General features: G+C 45.2%; 1 protein-coding gene across 2 annotated transcripts in view; it reads right to left on the bottom strand.

Moving 5' to 3' along the window:
* Nucleotides 1-17576, bottom strand: part of PBX3 (PBX homeobox 3) — a 346663-nt gene that overhangs the window by 41277 nt on the left and 287810 nt on the right. For both annotated transcript variants that reach the window (XM_075324160.1, XM_075324161.1), the window contains exon 3: nt 9814-10055. In XM_075324160.1, the coding sequence (XP_075180275.1) occupies nt 9814-10055 (242 nt within the window). The remainder of the gene's footprint in view (nt 1-9813; nt 10056-17576) is intronic.

Raw genomic sequence — 17576 nt, 5'->3', positions numbered from 1 at the left:
TATGATTCGTCCAAAAAGTCGACGTTTCGGCCTTAAGCCTTCGTCAGACCGGACATTATCATAATAATATGGTAGTATGGAGTCATATGAAGTACATTCTCAGCAATATGCGTGTGCACTCAGCATCAGTATTATGCTGAAATAGATTCTGTGGCAATATATATGGACCGCGGGTCTGTCAGTCGTATGTTGTATATAATAAACTATGACCTTGGAAGGGGCTCGGTGGGCTCAACGACCATAGCCGATACGGTGGCACCAGGTAAATTAAATTGTCGTCTGGTAAGACAATAAGGGTACGCTACGTTTTCAGTGCTATGAGCAGGTATACTAGGATCCCGGTTGGCTCAGTAGTATGGTTATCGTCGGTATGCCATTGGTATGAACTTCTTAAATGAATAAAGCCGTGGTGGGAGAATAATAAATTCGAACCCTAATGGGGTAGCCAGGTGTGCGATATCACCGGTAGGACCGGAGGGGACTGTGGCCAAAACAATACGGTGCTGGAGCCGGGCGTGCAGTCTGTGTGAAAATCTCCTGTCCTGCGCAGGACAGGAGATTTTCACACAGACCGCACGCCCGGCTCCAGCACCGTATTGTTTTGGCCACAGTCCCCTCCGGTCCTACCGGTGATATCGCACACCTGGCTACCCCATTAGGGTTCGAATTTATTATTCTCCCACCACGGCTTTATTCATTTAAGAAGTTCATACCAATGGCATACCGACGATAACCATACTACTGAGCCAACCGGGATCCTAGTATACCTGCGCATAGCACTGAAAACGTAGCGTACCCTTATTGTCTTACCAGACGACAATTTAATTTACCTGGTGCCACCGTATCGGCTATGGTCGTTGAGCCCACCGAGCCCCTTCCAAGGTCATAGTTTATTATATACAACATACGACTGACAGACCCGCGGTCCATATATATTGCCACAGAATCTATTTCAGCATAATACTGATGCTGAGTGCACACGCATTTTGCTGAGAATGTACTTCATATGACTCCATACTACCATATTATTATGATAATGTCCGGTCTGACGAAGGCTTAAGGCCGAAACGTCGACTTTTCGGACGAATCATATTACGCATCCACCAATTTAATTTTGATCAATAAAGATAAAATTTGCATATCTAAACCCATTGACTCTTTTCTTGGGAGTAGTAGTGTGCCGGGGTTATTCCTTGTTTTTTGCTGTATTTACCTCCGAGCACCTACATATTTCAGTGACGCAGAGCTTATCTCTCCCTAGCCACTATCATGGACTTGAGAGTCCTGATCGTGGGTGTAGTATGTTTTCAAGGGCACCTGCCAATGTTCGCTTCTTTAAAGTGGATCTTTCACCAGATTTCACAAACTGTCTACATTACTTAAAAAATGTAAAAAAATATCTCAGGCTCAATGAGGCCTGTGTAATTACTGCACAATCATTTTAACCCCTTAAGGACGAAGCCAGTTTTGTACTTAATGACCAGGCCATTTTTTGCAATTCTGACCAGTGTCACTTTATGAGGTCATAACTCTGGAACGCTTCAACGGATCCCGGTGATTCTGACATTGTTTTTTCGTGACATATTGTACTTCATGATAGTTATAAATTTAGAACGATATTTTTTGCTTTTATTTGTGAAAAAATCGGAAATTTGATGAAAATTTTGAAAATTTTGCAATTTTCAAACTTTTAATTTTTATGCCCTTAACCCAGAGAGTTATGTCACACAAAACAGTTAATAAATAACATTTCCCACATGTCTACTTTACATTAGCGCAATTTCTGAAACAAAATGTTTTGGGGTTAGGAAGTTAGAAGGGGTCAAAGTTCATCAGCAATTTCCCATTTTTTCAACAAAATTCACAAAACCATTTTTTTAGGGACCACATCACATTTGAAGTGACTTTGAGAGGCCTAAGTGACAGAAAATACCTAAAAGTGACACCATTCTCAAAACAGCACGCCTCAAAGTACTCAAAACCACATCCAAGAAGTTTATTAACCCTTCAGGTGCTTCACAGGAACTAAAGCAAAGTGGAATGAAAAAAAGCAAAAAATAAAATTTTACCTAAAATGTTGCTCTACCCCAAATTTGTTCACTTTTAGAAGAAATAACACAACAAAATGAACCCCAAAACTTGTTACCCACTTTCTTATGAACGCGCCGATACCCCACATGTGGTCAGAAACCTTTGTTTGGACAAATGGGAGGGCTCGGAACAGAAGGAGCAATATTTGAATTTTGGAAAGCAAATTTGGCTGAAATAGATTGCGGGCACCATGTTGCATTTACATGTCCGCCAAGGTACCTAAACAGCAGAAACCCCTTACAAGTGACACCATTTTGGAAACTAGACCCCTTAAGGCTTCTATCTAGGGGTATAGTGAGCATTTTGGATCCACAGGTACTTCACAGATTTTGATAACGTTACGTTGTCACATTGAAAATTTTCATTTTTTTCTCAAAAATGTTGCTTTAGCATCAATTTTTTCACTTTTTCAAGAGGTAATTCCAAAAATGTGACCCCAATGTTTGTTACCCACTTTTTTATGAGCGCGGTGATACCTCACTTGTGGTCTGAAACCTTTGTTTGGACAAATGGGAGGGCTTGGAACGGAAGGAGCAATATTTGAATTTTGGAAAGGAAATTTGGCTGAAAAAGATTGCGGGCACCATGTCGCATTTGGAGGACCCCTAAGGTACGTAAACAGCAAAAAAACACCACAAGTGACCCCATATTGGAAACTAGGCCCCTCAAGGAATTTATCTTGATGTTTGGTGAGTACCCTGAACCCCCAGGTGCTTTACAGAAGTTTATAACGTTGAGCCATGAAAATAAAAAAATAAAATTTTACCACAAAATTGTTACTTCAACCAGGTAGCTTTTTTTTTCACAAGGGTAACAGGAAAAAAATCACCATGAAATTTATTGCGCAATTTCTCCTGAGTTTGTTGATATCTTGTATGTGGTGGAAATCAACTGTTTGGGCACACTACAGGGCTCAGAAGAGAAGGAGTGCAATTTGACTGCAAAATTGGCTGGAATCAATAGCGGACGCCATGTTGCATTAGGAGAACCCCTGAGGTGCCTAAGCAGTGGAGGTCCCCCACAAGTGACCCCATTCTGGAAATAAGACCCCTCAAGGCTTTAATCTAGGTGTATATTGAGCATTTTGAATCCACGAATACTTCACAGAATTTGATAAGCTTAGGTTGCCATATTGAAATTTTCATTTTTTTCACAAAAATGTTGATTTAGCGACACATTTTTCACTTTTTCAAGAGGCAACAACAAAACGTGTACCCCACAGGTTGTTATCTAATTTCTTGTGAGCGCAGGGATACCACACATGTGGCCAAAAACCTTTGTTTGGATAAATGGGAGGGCTTGGAATGGAAGGAGCACCATTTGAATTTTGGAAAAGTTGAAGTAAATTGCGCGCACCATGTCACATTAGCAGGGCCCCTTGGGCACCTATACATCAGAAACCCCCCACAAGTGACCTCATTTTGGAAACTGGACCCCTCAAGGATTTTATTCAGGAGTATAGTAAACATTTTGAATCCACAGGTACTTCACAAAACTGTTGCTGTATCAAAAAATTTCTCACTGTTAAGGGGGCTTTACACGCTGCGACATCGCTAATGCGGAGTCGTTAGGGTCACGGAATTGGTGACGCACATCCGGCCGCATTAGCGATGTTGCTGCGTGTGACACCGATGAGCGATTTTGCATCGTTGCAAAAACGTGCAAAATCGCTCATCGGTGACATGGGGGTCCATTCTCGATTATCGTTACTGCAGCAGTAACGATGTAGTTCGTCGCTCCTGCGGCAGCACACATCGCTATGTGTGACGCCACAGGAACGAGGAAGCTCCCCTTACCTGCCTTTCATGTGACACTAAAGGATGCCTAGCCTTGTATTTAGCCCAAAAAAAAAAAAAAGAATTAAAATAAATGACGTGGGGTCCCCCCTATTTTTGATAGCCAGCTAGGGTAAAGCAGACAGCTGTAGCCTGCAAACCACAGCTGACAGCTTCATCTTGTCTGGTGATCAATTTGGAGGGCTCCCCAAGCTGTTTTTTTTTTTTAATTATTTATAAATAAATAATTAAAAAAAAAAAACAAACGTGGGGTCCCCCCAAATTAGATCACCAGCCAAGGTGAAGCTGACAGCTGGGGTCTGGTATTCTCAGGATGGGAAGAGCCACGGTTATTGGACTCTTCCCAGCCTAAAAATAGCAGGCCGCAGCCGCCCCAGAAGTGGCGCATCCATTAGATGCGCCAATCCTGGCGCTTCGCCCCAGCTCATCCCGCGCCCTGGTGCGTTGGCTAACGGGGTAATGAATGGGGTTGATACCAGGTGTGTAATGTCACCTGGCATCAAGCCCAGCAATTAGTTATGTCACGGCATCTATCAGATACCCGACATAACTAATTGACAGTAATAAAAAAAAAATTGACAACAAAAAAAAATTTATTTGAAAAAACACTCCCCCAAACATTCCCTGATTGACCAATTTATTGAAAAGAAAAAAAAAAAATCCACAATAATCCATTTGGACGTCCACGTCGCCTCTGGACCTTCTAGAATATGGGGGACACGTTCAGGGAACGTATCCCCCATTTTCTAGGAGGGCAGACCCTCCATTTTAGGAGAGTGGGTGCAAAGAATCTGCACCCACCCTCCCCGGGTCACAGCTGCAGACTCTGTGCAGCAGCCAGCGTCCTGAACACAGGAAGCTGACAGCTGCGCTCTGCTCATGTGACCGGAGTCTGCTGAGAAGGAGCCGGAGGAGGGGGCCGCGGGGGATCAGGGCTCCGACAGGTATGTATGACACCGGGGGACACCGGGGGACACCAGGGGGGGTAGGGGGGGACCCGGCGGGGCCTAGGGAGCAGGTTTCTGTCGTATGTGTTATGGCACATGCGACAGAAACCATAGGAACACTGTAAATGTGGCCGGCGCGCTGCTGTGATCGCCGGTGCGCGCGGCCATCTTGGATTTTCGGGAGGGGGTTGGGGGTCGGGGGGGGCACTTTGGGGACACCGGGGGACCGGAGGGAACCGGGAAAAAGATTTATCTCCCATCTGGCATGTTTGATCATGCCAGATGGGAGATAAATCATTTTTTACCGGCGCGGTCATTTACTATAACTTGATGATCGGTATACGGTGTATACCGGTCATCAGGTGAGCGGGGACCGGAAAAACCGGCCCGAATCATGATCTCCAGGGTCTCAGCTACCCCCGGCAGCTGAGACCCCGGAAATTTTCTGACTCTGGGGGGCGCTAGACCCTTTTTTCCGACCGCCGTTAAAAAGCGGCGGATCGGAAAAAGTACCCTTATTTACCGCCGTTAAAAGGCGTATCGGCGGTCGTAAAGGGGTTAAGCATCCAGCTGGACTCCTAAGATGATCATGCATCCAGCCGGACTCCTAAGATGATCAAGCATCCAGCTGGACTCCGTAAGATGATCATGCATCCAGCTGGGCTCCCAAGATGATTATGCATCCAGCTGGACTCCGTAAGATGATCAAGCATCCAGCTGGACTCCGTAAGATGATCATGCATCCAGCTGGGCTCCCAAGATGATCATGCATCCAGCTGGACTCCGTAAGATGATCATGCATCCAGCTGGACTCCGTAAGATGATCATGCATCCAGCTGGGCTCCCTAAGATGATCATCCATCCAGCTGGGCTCCTAAGATGATCATGCATCCATCTGGACACCTAAGATGATCACGCATCTAGCTGGAATCCTAAGATGATCATGTATCCAGCTGGACTCCTAAGATGATCATGCATCCAGCTGGACACCTAAAATGATCATGCATCCAGCTGGACTCCTAAGATGAACATGTATCCAGCCGGACTCCTAAGATGATCATGCATCCAGCTGGGCTCCCTAATATGATCATCCATCCAGCTGGGCTCCTAAAATGATCATGTATCCAGCTGGACTCCTAAGATGATCATGCATCTAGCTGGACTCCTAAGATGATGACGCATCTAGCTGGACTCCTAAGATGATCACGCATCCAGCTGGACTCCTAAGATGATCACGCATCCAGCTGGACTCCGTAAGATGATCATGCATCCAGCTGGGCTCCCAAGATGATCAAGCATCCAGCTGGACTCCGTAAGATGATCATGCATCCAGCTGGGCTCCCAAGATGATCATGCATCCAGCTGGACTCCGTAAGATGATCAAGCATCCAGCTGGACTCCGTAAGATGATCATGCATCCAGCTGGGCTCCCAAGATGATCATGCATCCAGCTGGACTCCGTAAGATGATCATGCATCCAGCTGGACTCCGTAAGATGATCATGCATCCAGCTGGGCTCCCTAAGATGATCATGTATCCAGCTGGACTCCTAAGATGATCATGCATCCAGCTGGACACCTAAAATGATCATGCATCCAGCTGGACTCCTAAGATGAACATGTATCCAGCCGGACTCCTAAGATGATCATGCATCCAGCTGGGCTCCCTAATATGATCATCCATCCAGCTGGGCTCCTAAAATGATCATGTATCCAGCTGGACTCCTAAGATGATCATGCATCTAGCTGGACTCCTAAGATGATGACGCATCTAGCTGGACTCCTAAGATGATCACGCATCCAGCTGGACTCCTAAGATGATCACGCATCCAGCTGGACTCCGTAAGATGATCGTGCATCCAGCTGGACTCCGTAAGATGATCATGCATCCAGCTGGACTCCGTAAGATGATCATGCATCCAGCTGGACTCCGTAAGATGATCATGCATCCAGCTGGACTCCGTAAGATGATCATGCATCCAGCTGGACTCCGTAAGATGATCATGCATCCAGCTGGACTCCGTAAGATGATCATGCATTCAGCTGGGCTCCCTAAGATGATCATCCATCCAGCTGGGCTACCTAAGATGATCATGCATCCAGCTGAGCTCCCTAAGATGATCATCCATCCAGCTGGGCTCCCTAAGATGATCATCCATCCAGCTGGGCTCCTAAGATGATCATGCATCCAGCTGGACACCTAACATGATCACGCATCTAGCTGGAATCCTAAGATGATCATGCATCCAGCTGGACACCTAAAATGATCATGCATCCAGCTGGACTCCTAAGATGAACATGTATCCAGCTGGACTCCGTAAGATGATCATGCATCCAGCCGGACTCCTAAGATGATCATCCATCCAGCTGGGCTCCTAAGATGATCATCCATCCAGCTGGGCTCCTAAGATGATCATGCATCCATCTGGACACCTAAGATGATCACGCATCTAGCTGGAATCCTAAGATGATCATGTATCCAGCTGGGCTCCCTAAGATGATCATCCATCCAGCTGGGCTCCCTAAGATGATCATCCATCCAGCTGGGCTCCTAAGATGATCATCCATCCAGCTGGGCTCCTAAGATGATCATTCATCCAGCTGGACTCCTAAGATGAACATGTATCCAGCCGGACTCCTAAGATGATCATGCATCCAGCCGGACTCCTAAGATGATCATCCATCCAGCCGGGCTCCTAAGGTGATCATGTATCCAGCTGGACTCCTAAGATGATCATGCATCCAGCTGGACTCCTAAGATGATCACGCATCCAGCTGGACTCCTAAGATGATCATCCATCCAGCTGGGCTCCTAAGATGATCATGTATCCAGCTGGACTCCTAAGATGAACATGTATCCAGCCGGACTCCTAAGATGATCATGCATCCAGCTGGGCTCCTAAGATGATCATGCATCCAGCTGGGCTCCTAAGATGATCATGTATCCACCTGGACTCCTAAGATGATCATGTATCCAGCTGGACTCCCTAAGATGATCACGCATCCAGCTGGACTCCTAAGATGATCATGCATCCAGCTGGACTCCTAAGATGATCATGCATCCATCTGGACACCTAGGATGATCACGCATCTAGCTGGAATCCTAAGATGATCATGTATCCAGCTGGACTCCTAAAATGATCATGTATCCAGCTGGACTCCTAAAATGATCATGCATCCATCTGGACACCTAAGATGATCACGCATCTAGCTGGACATCTAAGATGATCATGCATCCATCTGGACACCTAAGATGATCATGCATCCATCTGGACACCTAAGATGATCACGCATCTAGCTGGAATCCTAAGATGATCATGTATCCAGCTGGACTCCTAAAATGATCATGTATCCAGCTGGACTCCTAAAATGATCATGCATCCATCTGGACACCTAAGATGATCATGCATCCATCTGGACACCTAAGATGATCACGCATCTAGCTAGACACCTAAGATGATCATGCATCCATCTGGACACCTAAGATGATCATGCATCCATCTGGACACCTAAGATGATCATGCATCCATCTGGACACCTAAGATGATCATGCATTCATCTGGACACCTAAGATGATCATGCATCCATCTGGACACCTAAGATGATCATGCATCCATCTGGACACCTAAGATGATCATGCATCCATCTGGACACCTAAGATGATCATGCATCCATCTGGACACCTAAGATGATCATGCATCCATCTGGACACCTAAGATGATCATGCATCCATCTGGACACCTAAGATGATCATGCATCCATCTGGACACCTAAGATGATCATGCATCCATCTGGACACCTAAGATGATCATGCATCCATCTGGACACCTAAGATGATCATGCATCCATCTGGACACCTAAGATGATCATGCATCCAGCTGGACACCTAAGATGATCATGCATCCATCTGGACACCTAAGATGATCATGCATCCAGCTGGACACCTAAGATGATCATGCATCCAGCTGGACACCTAAGATGATCATGCATCCAGCTGGACACCTAAGATGATCACGTATCCAGCTGGACTCCTAAGATGATCACGTATCCAGCTGGACTCCTAAGATGATCACGAATCAAGCTGGGCTCCTAAGATGATCATGCATCCATCTGGACACCTAAGATGATCATGCATCCATCTGGACACCTAAGATGATCATGCATCCATCTGGACACCTAAGATGATCATGCATCCATCTGGACACCTAAGATGATCATGCATCCATCTGGACACCTAAGATGATCATGCATCCATCTGGACACCTAAGATGATCATGCATCCAGCTGGACTTGTAAGATTATCAATTTAATTTCAGGATTACACAACCCATTTAGATCTAAACTTTCAGAGTAAAGACACCTATATCGTCAGGTCTAAGATGTAATGTAAAATCTGGTGACAAATTTGCTTTAAATCATGGCATTTGCAAGGTGTCTTAAAAAGAAATGGGATGTTCTACTTATTTAGTGGCTTTGTGGCGACAAAATCTAGCATGTCCGGTATCCAGAAAACGTGTCTCCTCTCACTGGGCTCTTCTGCACAGTCAGACGTACTCATGGGGTAACTTAGTCAAAATCCGCCATTCCTGCATTTATTTTTACATGACTGTCACTTGAAGCCCAAAGTGATGTGAGTGGCAGCCTATAGTGTGATACTGCCTGGATTTTTAATCTCACGTGGGGACGCATGGTAATGGTGGACTGGCGCAAAAAAAAAAAAAAATTTTTTAAGACAAATCAGGACTGATCAATTGAGCGTACTTGTGTTTCCCATAAAGGAGAATGAAGAGGGTCGAGCAAACCCAACCTTATCATCAGCCGGCTGTATTTTATGGATCCAGGCACATGGGAGTCCAACATATCAAAAGAGAACCCCTTTTTTGAGGGTTCTGCAACGGCAGACAGCATCCATGAATATTTCCATCTGTCTGTTCCCCCAAATATACATAATACAGCATAGATATTATAAATATAGACTACCTGCTCGTATTTCTCCAGTTCTGTGTGGTAAATCTGTCGGATCTGGCTGAGTTTGGCTCTGTAGTCGGAATGTTCTATGGAGTTGTCTGAGGTTCCACCCGAGGCTGCCGCCGCCGCTGCAGCTGCTGCAGCTCCTCCTCCTTTCTCAGGTCCGGATACACCTTCTGCCAGTAACATGTTGTCTAGTCTCATGAGCTGTGGGTCTGGGGGGTCTTCTTCCTGTGCCCCTCTGATGCTGAGACCTGTGGTTTGAAGAAAAGATGACAATGGGGGTGAGAAGAATATTTCGTGGCCAGGTCACTTGCATTGGGATCAGATCTATAAGTAGAATCATCTCTAAGTCAATATAGACTGGAATTAACCAACAAAATAGCAATGTATAATTATCTACCGGAGACAACGAGTGGATTATCAGGCATTGTGCGAAGGCAGCAAACCGATTTTCCATGCCTCCACATTACCACTGCCAACTATTGCTGCATACAAATCCATCTGCTGCGGAAGGAGTCATAAATCCTGCAAACTCGAGTCACTTGGTAATCAATAGGCTTTCGGGCTCTGCTTTCTGGAATACACTTTCTCCTTTACCATCAAGCTCTAATCCCAGTATAACCCCATCACCCCTAATATACCTACAATGCTCAACTGGTCATTGACCCTCCACCATAAAGGGTAACTCAACGGTCAGTGGCCCCAATGCAACTTCACCAATGTTACTCTTCTCATTTGGGTCAAAGGGCTTTCCTTGGGCCATCGTAGGCTGCAGGGCCTGGATCGTACTCAACCTGTTAAATTAAAGGGCATCTGTCACCAGGTCTTTGCTACCCAATCTGAGCGCAGCATGATGTAGGTACACAGGTCCTTATTCCAGAGATGTGTCAGTAAGGGGCTGCTTGCTGCAGTTTTAATAAAAACACTATTTTATCAGCTCCAGATCTACCAGATCCATGAATTTTTAGCTCTGTATATCCCTGCCTACACCACTAATTGGCAGCTTTCAGTGTATAACCCCGCCTACACCACTTATTGTCAGCTTTCAGTGTATAGCCCTATCAACACCCCTGATTGGCAGCTTTTAGTGTATACCCCCCCCATACTACTGATTGGCAGCTTTCAATGTATAACCCCTACTACACCACTGATTGGGTTTTACACTGAAAGCTGCCAATCAGTGGTGTAAGTGGGGTTTATCCTGAAAGCTGCCAATCAGTGGTGTAGAAGGGGTTATACATTGAAAGCTGCCAATCAGTAGTGTAGGTGGGGATATATACTGAAAGCCGCCAATTAGTGGTGTGGGTGGGGCTATACACTAAAAGCTGCCAATCAGTGGTGTGGGTTTTACACTGAAAGCTGCCACACCACTGATTGGCAGCTTTTAGTGTATAGCCCCACCCACACCACTAATTGGCGGCTTTCAGTATATATCCCCACCTACACTACTGATTGGCAGCTTTCAATGTATAACCCCTCCTACACCACTGATTGGCAGCTTTCAGGGTATAACCCCACTTACACCACTGATTGTCAGCTTTCAGTGTAAACCCACACCACTGATTGGCAGCTTTTAGTTTATAGCCCCACCAACACCACTGATTGTCAGCTTTCAGTGTATAACCCCATCCACACCACTTATTGGCAGCTTTCAATGTTTAGCCCTATCAACACCATTGATTGGCAGCTTTCAATGTATAACCCCACCCACACCACTGATTGGCAGCTTTCAGTGTATAGCCCCATCCACACCACTTATTGGCAGCTTTCAGTGTATAGCCCCACCTACACTAGTGATTGGCAGCTTTCAGTGTATAACCCCTCCCACACCATTGATTGGCAGCTTTCAGTGTATAACCCTGCCCACACCACTGATTGGCAGCTTTCAGTGTATAACTCTGTTACACTGTTACACAGAGCAGGAGGACTACATGGCACGTGACAACTAGTCCACTAGTGCTAATCTCTTGCTGATCAGAGTTAGCTTGTCAAGGCTACAGCAAGCAGCCCAGTAAGTGACACACTGCTGGAATCAGGATCTCTGCCTTTATATTATACTTTCTCTCAGATTAGGTAGCATAAGGCTGCTGACAGATTCCTTTTAAAGAGACATGGCCACTTTGTTTGGGACATAGACAGCTTTCATATCTTCATGGAAAGTTGCTTTACACTGAGAGCTGAAATACTAGGTCACTGGGGTTGGTTGGTTCAGTCGATGAACCTCTCTTTTCTCCTTTCCTCATACTGAATATTCATGTAATTTGGCGTATGACCCTTTGCACTAATCCTGAGTTCCTAGTGTAGTAAATCTACTTCTAAGTTTGAGCTTTAGACTATTTTTCTAAAGAAACATTTGTTTTGTGTTAGTTAAGACAGGATCATTGACCAAAACTTATGGGGAATCCTTCCAATGACGCAAGGGGACACAACTGCTGGATAAACACTGAGCTCTCGAATAGTCTTCAATCAGCCATTTCATTAAAGTTTCAGGAGGACAGAACTGGGAGGACGTCCCTGCACAATTAACCTCTTTAAATCGGTTTCAATCATGATATGAAGTTGTATTGGATCCCCCTGGACCAACGTCGTGTATGTGAACATACTGTGCTCCGGTGACTACAACCCTCTTATTTATATTCACATCCAATATAACTCAAAACCTATATAGGAAGTGGACATAAAAATGGGACAACACAAGTGAGGGCAGGTGGAAGGCTTCCGTTCTCCCAAGGTGGGATGATGAGTTGGCACTTGGTGGAGCTTGAGACATTGTTGTTGATGGTGCCCACGAGTGTCATTCACCCTACGTACATGTCCATTCAAAGCTACAAGTTTCTGCCAAGATCCATGGTCACCTCAACAATTTGCATCCATTTCTATAGGTTGGTTTACAGCACCTAAGGTTCTGAAGGGCCCAACCTTAAGTACGCTGAACATTTTAGGGTATGCTCAGAACCCACGCTGGCCAAGCATTCATGACCCCATTACAAGTACCATCAGAACCCTAGAAAAACAGGATTTGGATGTGTCACTGATTGAGACAAATACTTTAGTGATCATAAGAAGTCGAAGACATGAAGGGATACCATCAGATCCCTCAAAAAACAGGATTTTGGTGGGTCTCTGATAGAGCCAAAGACTTTAGTGATCATGCAGTGTCCAAGACAAGGAGTACTGTCAGAACCCTCGAAAAACAGGATTTGGATGGGTCTGTGATAGAGCCAAAGACTTTAGTGATCATATGTAGTCCAACACATGTAGGAGAACTGTCAGAACCCTCGAAAAACAGGATTTGGATGTGTCACTGATAGAGCCAAAGGCTTTAGTGATCATACGGAGTCCAAGACATGTAGGAGTACCATCAGAACCCTCGAAAAACAGGATTTGGATGTGTCTCTGATGAAGCCAAAGACTTTAGTGATCATACGGCGTCCAAGACATGTAGGAGTACCATCAGAACCTTCGAAAAACAGGATTTGGATGTGTCTCTGATGAAACCAAAGACTTTAGTGATCATACGGAGTCCAAGACATGTAGGAGTACCATCAGAACCCTTAAAAAACAGGATTTGGGTTTGTCACTGATGGAGCCAAAGACTTTAGTGATCATACGGAGTCCAAGACATGTTCCTTTAGTCTTTTTAGGGTCTTTTTTTCAACCGCAACCGGTTTGAAAGACAGGAACAATAGTGGTGTAGGTTTCACCATTGATTCCAACTTCAAAGATCAATGTGGCTGAAATAAACCTCAATCCAAGTCCAAAGCTGCAGGTTTTGGACTCTATTTGATAAGTGAAGTCTATGAGGAAGAGTCATCAAGTTTGTCATAAGGCACACCAGCCTTGATGGAGTAGAAGAGGTGCCGAATTTATTAAGAGGAATGAATTTGATGATGTGTGTTCCGCATTCAGTCAGGGTCTGGAGTACAAAATGCCATCAAGTGTAATCACGCCCCGTCCAAACCCCGGCTCCCTCCCAATTTTGGCACAGCTGATCCAAAGTGGTGTATAAAACTTCTCAAAACTTCTATTGTGGTGCAAAAACTTTGCCAAATTGGCCCCTGTGAGTTCATCAGGGGCATGTCCGAATTCTTTTTTTCGGGAAGGGGGGGGGGTTTGAGACAGAACTTGCAAACGTGGCCAAAACAGGTTTTACGATGGCTAGGAACTAATAGATGTTTGGCTACTAATGTCATAGAGACACAGGCCCCAATTGATCAAATTGACTTCACGCCAGTTTTGTCAAAATGGGTGGGGATGATCTGTGGCCCCGCCCCCTTGTCTATTTCATGTTGATTTCTGCCTCCACCAATGCCGGTCTTGAATAACAAATGAACACCATCAGAATGACTCATTTGCAGCATAGAAATGAATATATGGCGTCTATAGTTGTAATAAGGAAGATGTGTTCCCCCAATGCATCCTCCATGCTGAAGTTTTCTTTATTGCACTAGTATCACTGTAAAGGGAAGGCGGCCAGAGAATAATTATCTCAGATTTACCTGCATTTAGCTCCGGTTATGTGTTTTATACTATCAGTCCCATACGGGTTTCGTAAATGTAACAGAATCTGCTGTGAGATAATCAGTTTTGGGATCGAAAACAGCACAAATACTACTTTGCAAATTGACAGTAACGGTTTGAGTAGTGCCGGCAATCTCTGCCACAGATCACAGGAATGGTGGAATTTACATCCGTCGCCGGGTATCTTTCAGCAAATCTTAATTAAGGATTTTTCAGCTTGCAAACACCTGCCTCCCCTGCCTATTTATTAGATAAAAGGGTCTGAATAAAAGGGATGGTTTCCAGACCAAATAATAAAAGGCGAGGTCAGTCGGAATATTAACCTCCCGGTAATACCCGCTTCCACTCTGGTAAAGCTGCATTAAAACGTCCACTCCGGGTGCCGCCTGATTGCAGGGTATGCCTAAATGTAATAATCTCCGGCTTTTTCAGCAGCTCATTAAGGGTTCATTAATATATGGGCAATGCTTTTGAATTATAAATAAACAGATTAGCCCCCTGCGGAGTGCGGACTGCCGGCTCGCCTCTCACTATCAGAACAATATTGCGCTGCACAATCACCGGCCTCACCTGGGAAGATGAGCCGCACATGTAGGGCAGCCGGCAAACAGAACCAAATCTGTATGCTGATGCCAAAGAGGAGCCGCAAATCTACGGCTTCCTATCCCATCGATGTACTGGGCATTCAGTGATAAAAAGGCGCAAGAAAATATAAGTGGAATATTAAATTATCTCGGTGATAATTGCAAAATTCCAGCCCTACAGTATGAAGGTTAGACAGCGACTTTGGGCTTCACAGCTGTTGAGGTGTTATCAGTAGGAGGAGGAGGTGAGCTGTGACATCACCTATTGTGAAAGGTGGATCCTGTGTTATGTACTGTATATATAGGTGTTATCAGTCATTGCATTGGAGGAAGAGGAGGTGAGCTGTGACATCATCAATTGCAAATGGTGGATCCTGTGTTATCTACTGCATATAGAGGTGATATTGGTCATTGTACAAAAAGGGAAGGAGGTTAGCTGTGACATCACCTATTGTGAATAGTGAATCCTGTGTTGTTTACTGTATATAGAGGTGTTAACTGAACAGGAGGAGGTGAGCTGTGACATCACCTATTATGTATGATGGATCCTGCATTATATACTGTGTGTAGAAGTGTTATCAGTCACTGTACAGGAGGGAGATGAGGTGAGCTGTGACATCACATACTGTGAATGGTAGGTCCTGTGTTTTCTACTGTATATAGATGTGATATCAATGATTGTACAGAAGCGGGAGGAAGTGAGCTGTGACATCACCTATTGTCAATGGTGGACTCTGTTATCTATTGCATATAGAGGTGTTATCAGTCAATGTATAGGAGGAGGATGTGAGCTGTGACATCACCTATTGTGAATGGTGGATCCTGTGTTATGTACTATATATATAGGGGTTATCAGTCATTGTATAGGAGGTAGAGGAGGTGAGCTGTGACATCACCTATTGTGAATAGTGAATCTTGTGTTATCTATTGTATATAGAGGTGGTATCAGTCGTATAGGAGGAGGTGAGCTATGACATCATCTATTGTGAATTGTGGATATACAAAGATGTGATACCTTCATTGTAATTCAGTCTGTGATGAAAATGAGAGTTCTGAAAAGTCTTCTATCAAGGCAGAACGAGTTTAGTATTAGGCCTAGTAGCACATCATAAAATAGCAAGACTTCAGTGTGTTTTTTTTCTTTAATAATAATGATACTAATTATGGCCTCTGCCACACTTCCACAAAAAAAAACGTACGTGTCTCACGTTCCGTTTTTCGGGTCCGTGTTCCGTTTTTTTTGGGCGTTTCTCCGGTACGTGTGACATCCGTGTGATGGTGTATGCTTGTCGTGTGTGCTTGTGGAATGTCAGTGTATGTGTACGTGTAATGTCTGTGTGTTGTCCGTATGTGTTGATTCGTGTGTGTTGTTAAATGTCGTTGCTACATACCCGCTGACAGCCGACACAGACCGATTTGCGCGATGAAAATGAACTTGGGTGAACCTCACTCAACTTCATTGTCATACCACGGCTCTGTCTGTGTGTGGCGTCCTGATTAGCGGACACCCGTAAAGGACTCACCCGTGACCGCTAATCCCCTGAGTCACTGAAGTTAGCGGCGACATTCAGGTTACCCGCGGCCAGCTGGAGTCCTCCACCCAACACCGCTACTCACCTGTGACTTCATTGCAGATCGCGAAGCTCACTTCAGTCACTTGGGCGACTCGCTGTCACAGTTGGAGGATCCAGCGGTGGCCGCGAGTAACCTGAGTGACGTCAGCGGTGATCGCGTGGCTCACTTCAGTTGCTGTTTGGAGGTGATAGAGAGCAGTCATGTTATGTGGCCGCTCCTGTCACCCTCATGTAGCAGAGCTGAGAGCGTCGTGGGACATCCATGGATTACGCCGGACCTGGATGGCTTTTTTGGTTTTATTAAATTGGTGAACGAGGGAGTTTGTTTGTGTTTATTATTCCAAATAAAGTTTTTTTTGTTTTTGTGTGTTTATTTACTTTGAATAACAGGTTAATCATGGAAGTTATCTCGGGGAGACGCCTGCCATGATTAACCTAGGACTTAGTGGCAGCTAAGGGCTGCTGCCAATAACTCCTTATTAACCCGATTGCCAACGCACCGGGGCAATTCGGGAAGAGTCGGGTAGAGTCCCGGAACTGTCGCATCTAATGGATGCGGAAATTCCGGGCGGCTGCTGGCTAATATTTTTTAGGGTGGTGGGCTCCCCATAATGTGGAGCTCCCCATCCTGAGAATACCAGCCTTCAGCCGTGTGACTTTACCATGGCTGGTATCAAAATTGGGGGGACCGAACACTGTTTTTTTTAATTAATTATTTATTTTATTTAATGCACAATATAGACATGCCCACCGGATGCTGGGATTGGTTGCAGTGAGACAGCTGTCACTCTGCATGGGGGAGTGTCTGACTGCAACCAATCACAGGCGGTGGTGGGCGGGGAACGCAGTGAATAGTAGGTTGAATAATGAGCAGCCGGCATTTTGAAAATAGTTAAAGCCGCCGGAGCTTTTTCACAGCTGTTCATCGCCGCACTGGTGATCGGGGATCGGTAAGTATGAGACAGGGGGAGATACAGACCAACTGACAAAGGGAGATTGACTGACAACCACATAAAAAGTAGATTGACCGACATCACTCACTAAAAAACGCACACGGACATGCTACGTGTACCGTCCGTGCAGGCACAGACCC

This window comes from Anomaloglossus baeobatrachus, chromosome 9 (genome assembly GCF_048569485.1).
Source record: "Anomaloglossus baeobatrachus isolate aAnoBae1 chromosome 9, aAnoBae1.hap1, whole genome shotgun sequence".
Taxonomy (NCBI): domain Eukaryota; kingdom Metazoa; phylum Chordata; class Amphibia; order Anura; family Aromobatidae; genus Anomaloglossus; species Anomaloglossus baeobatrachus.
This window is presented reverse-complemented; position numbering and strand designations above follow the sequence as displayed.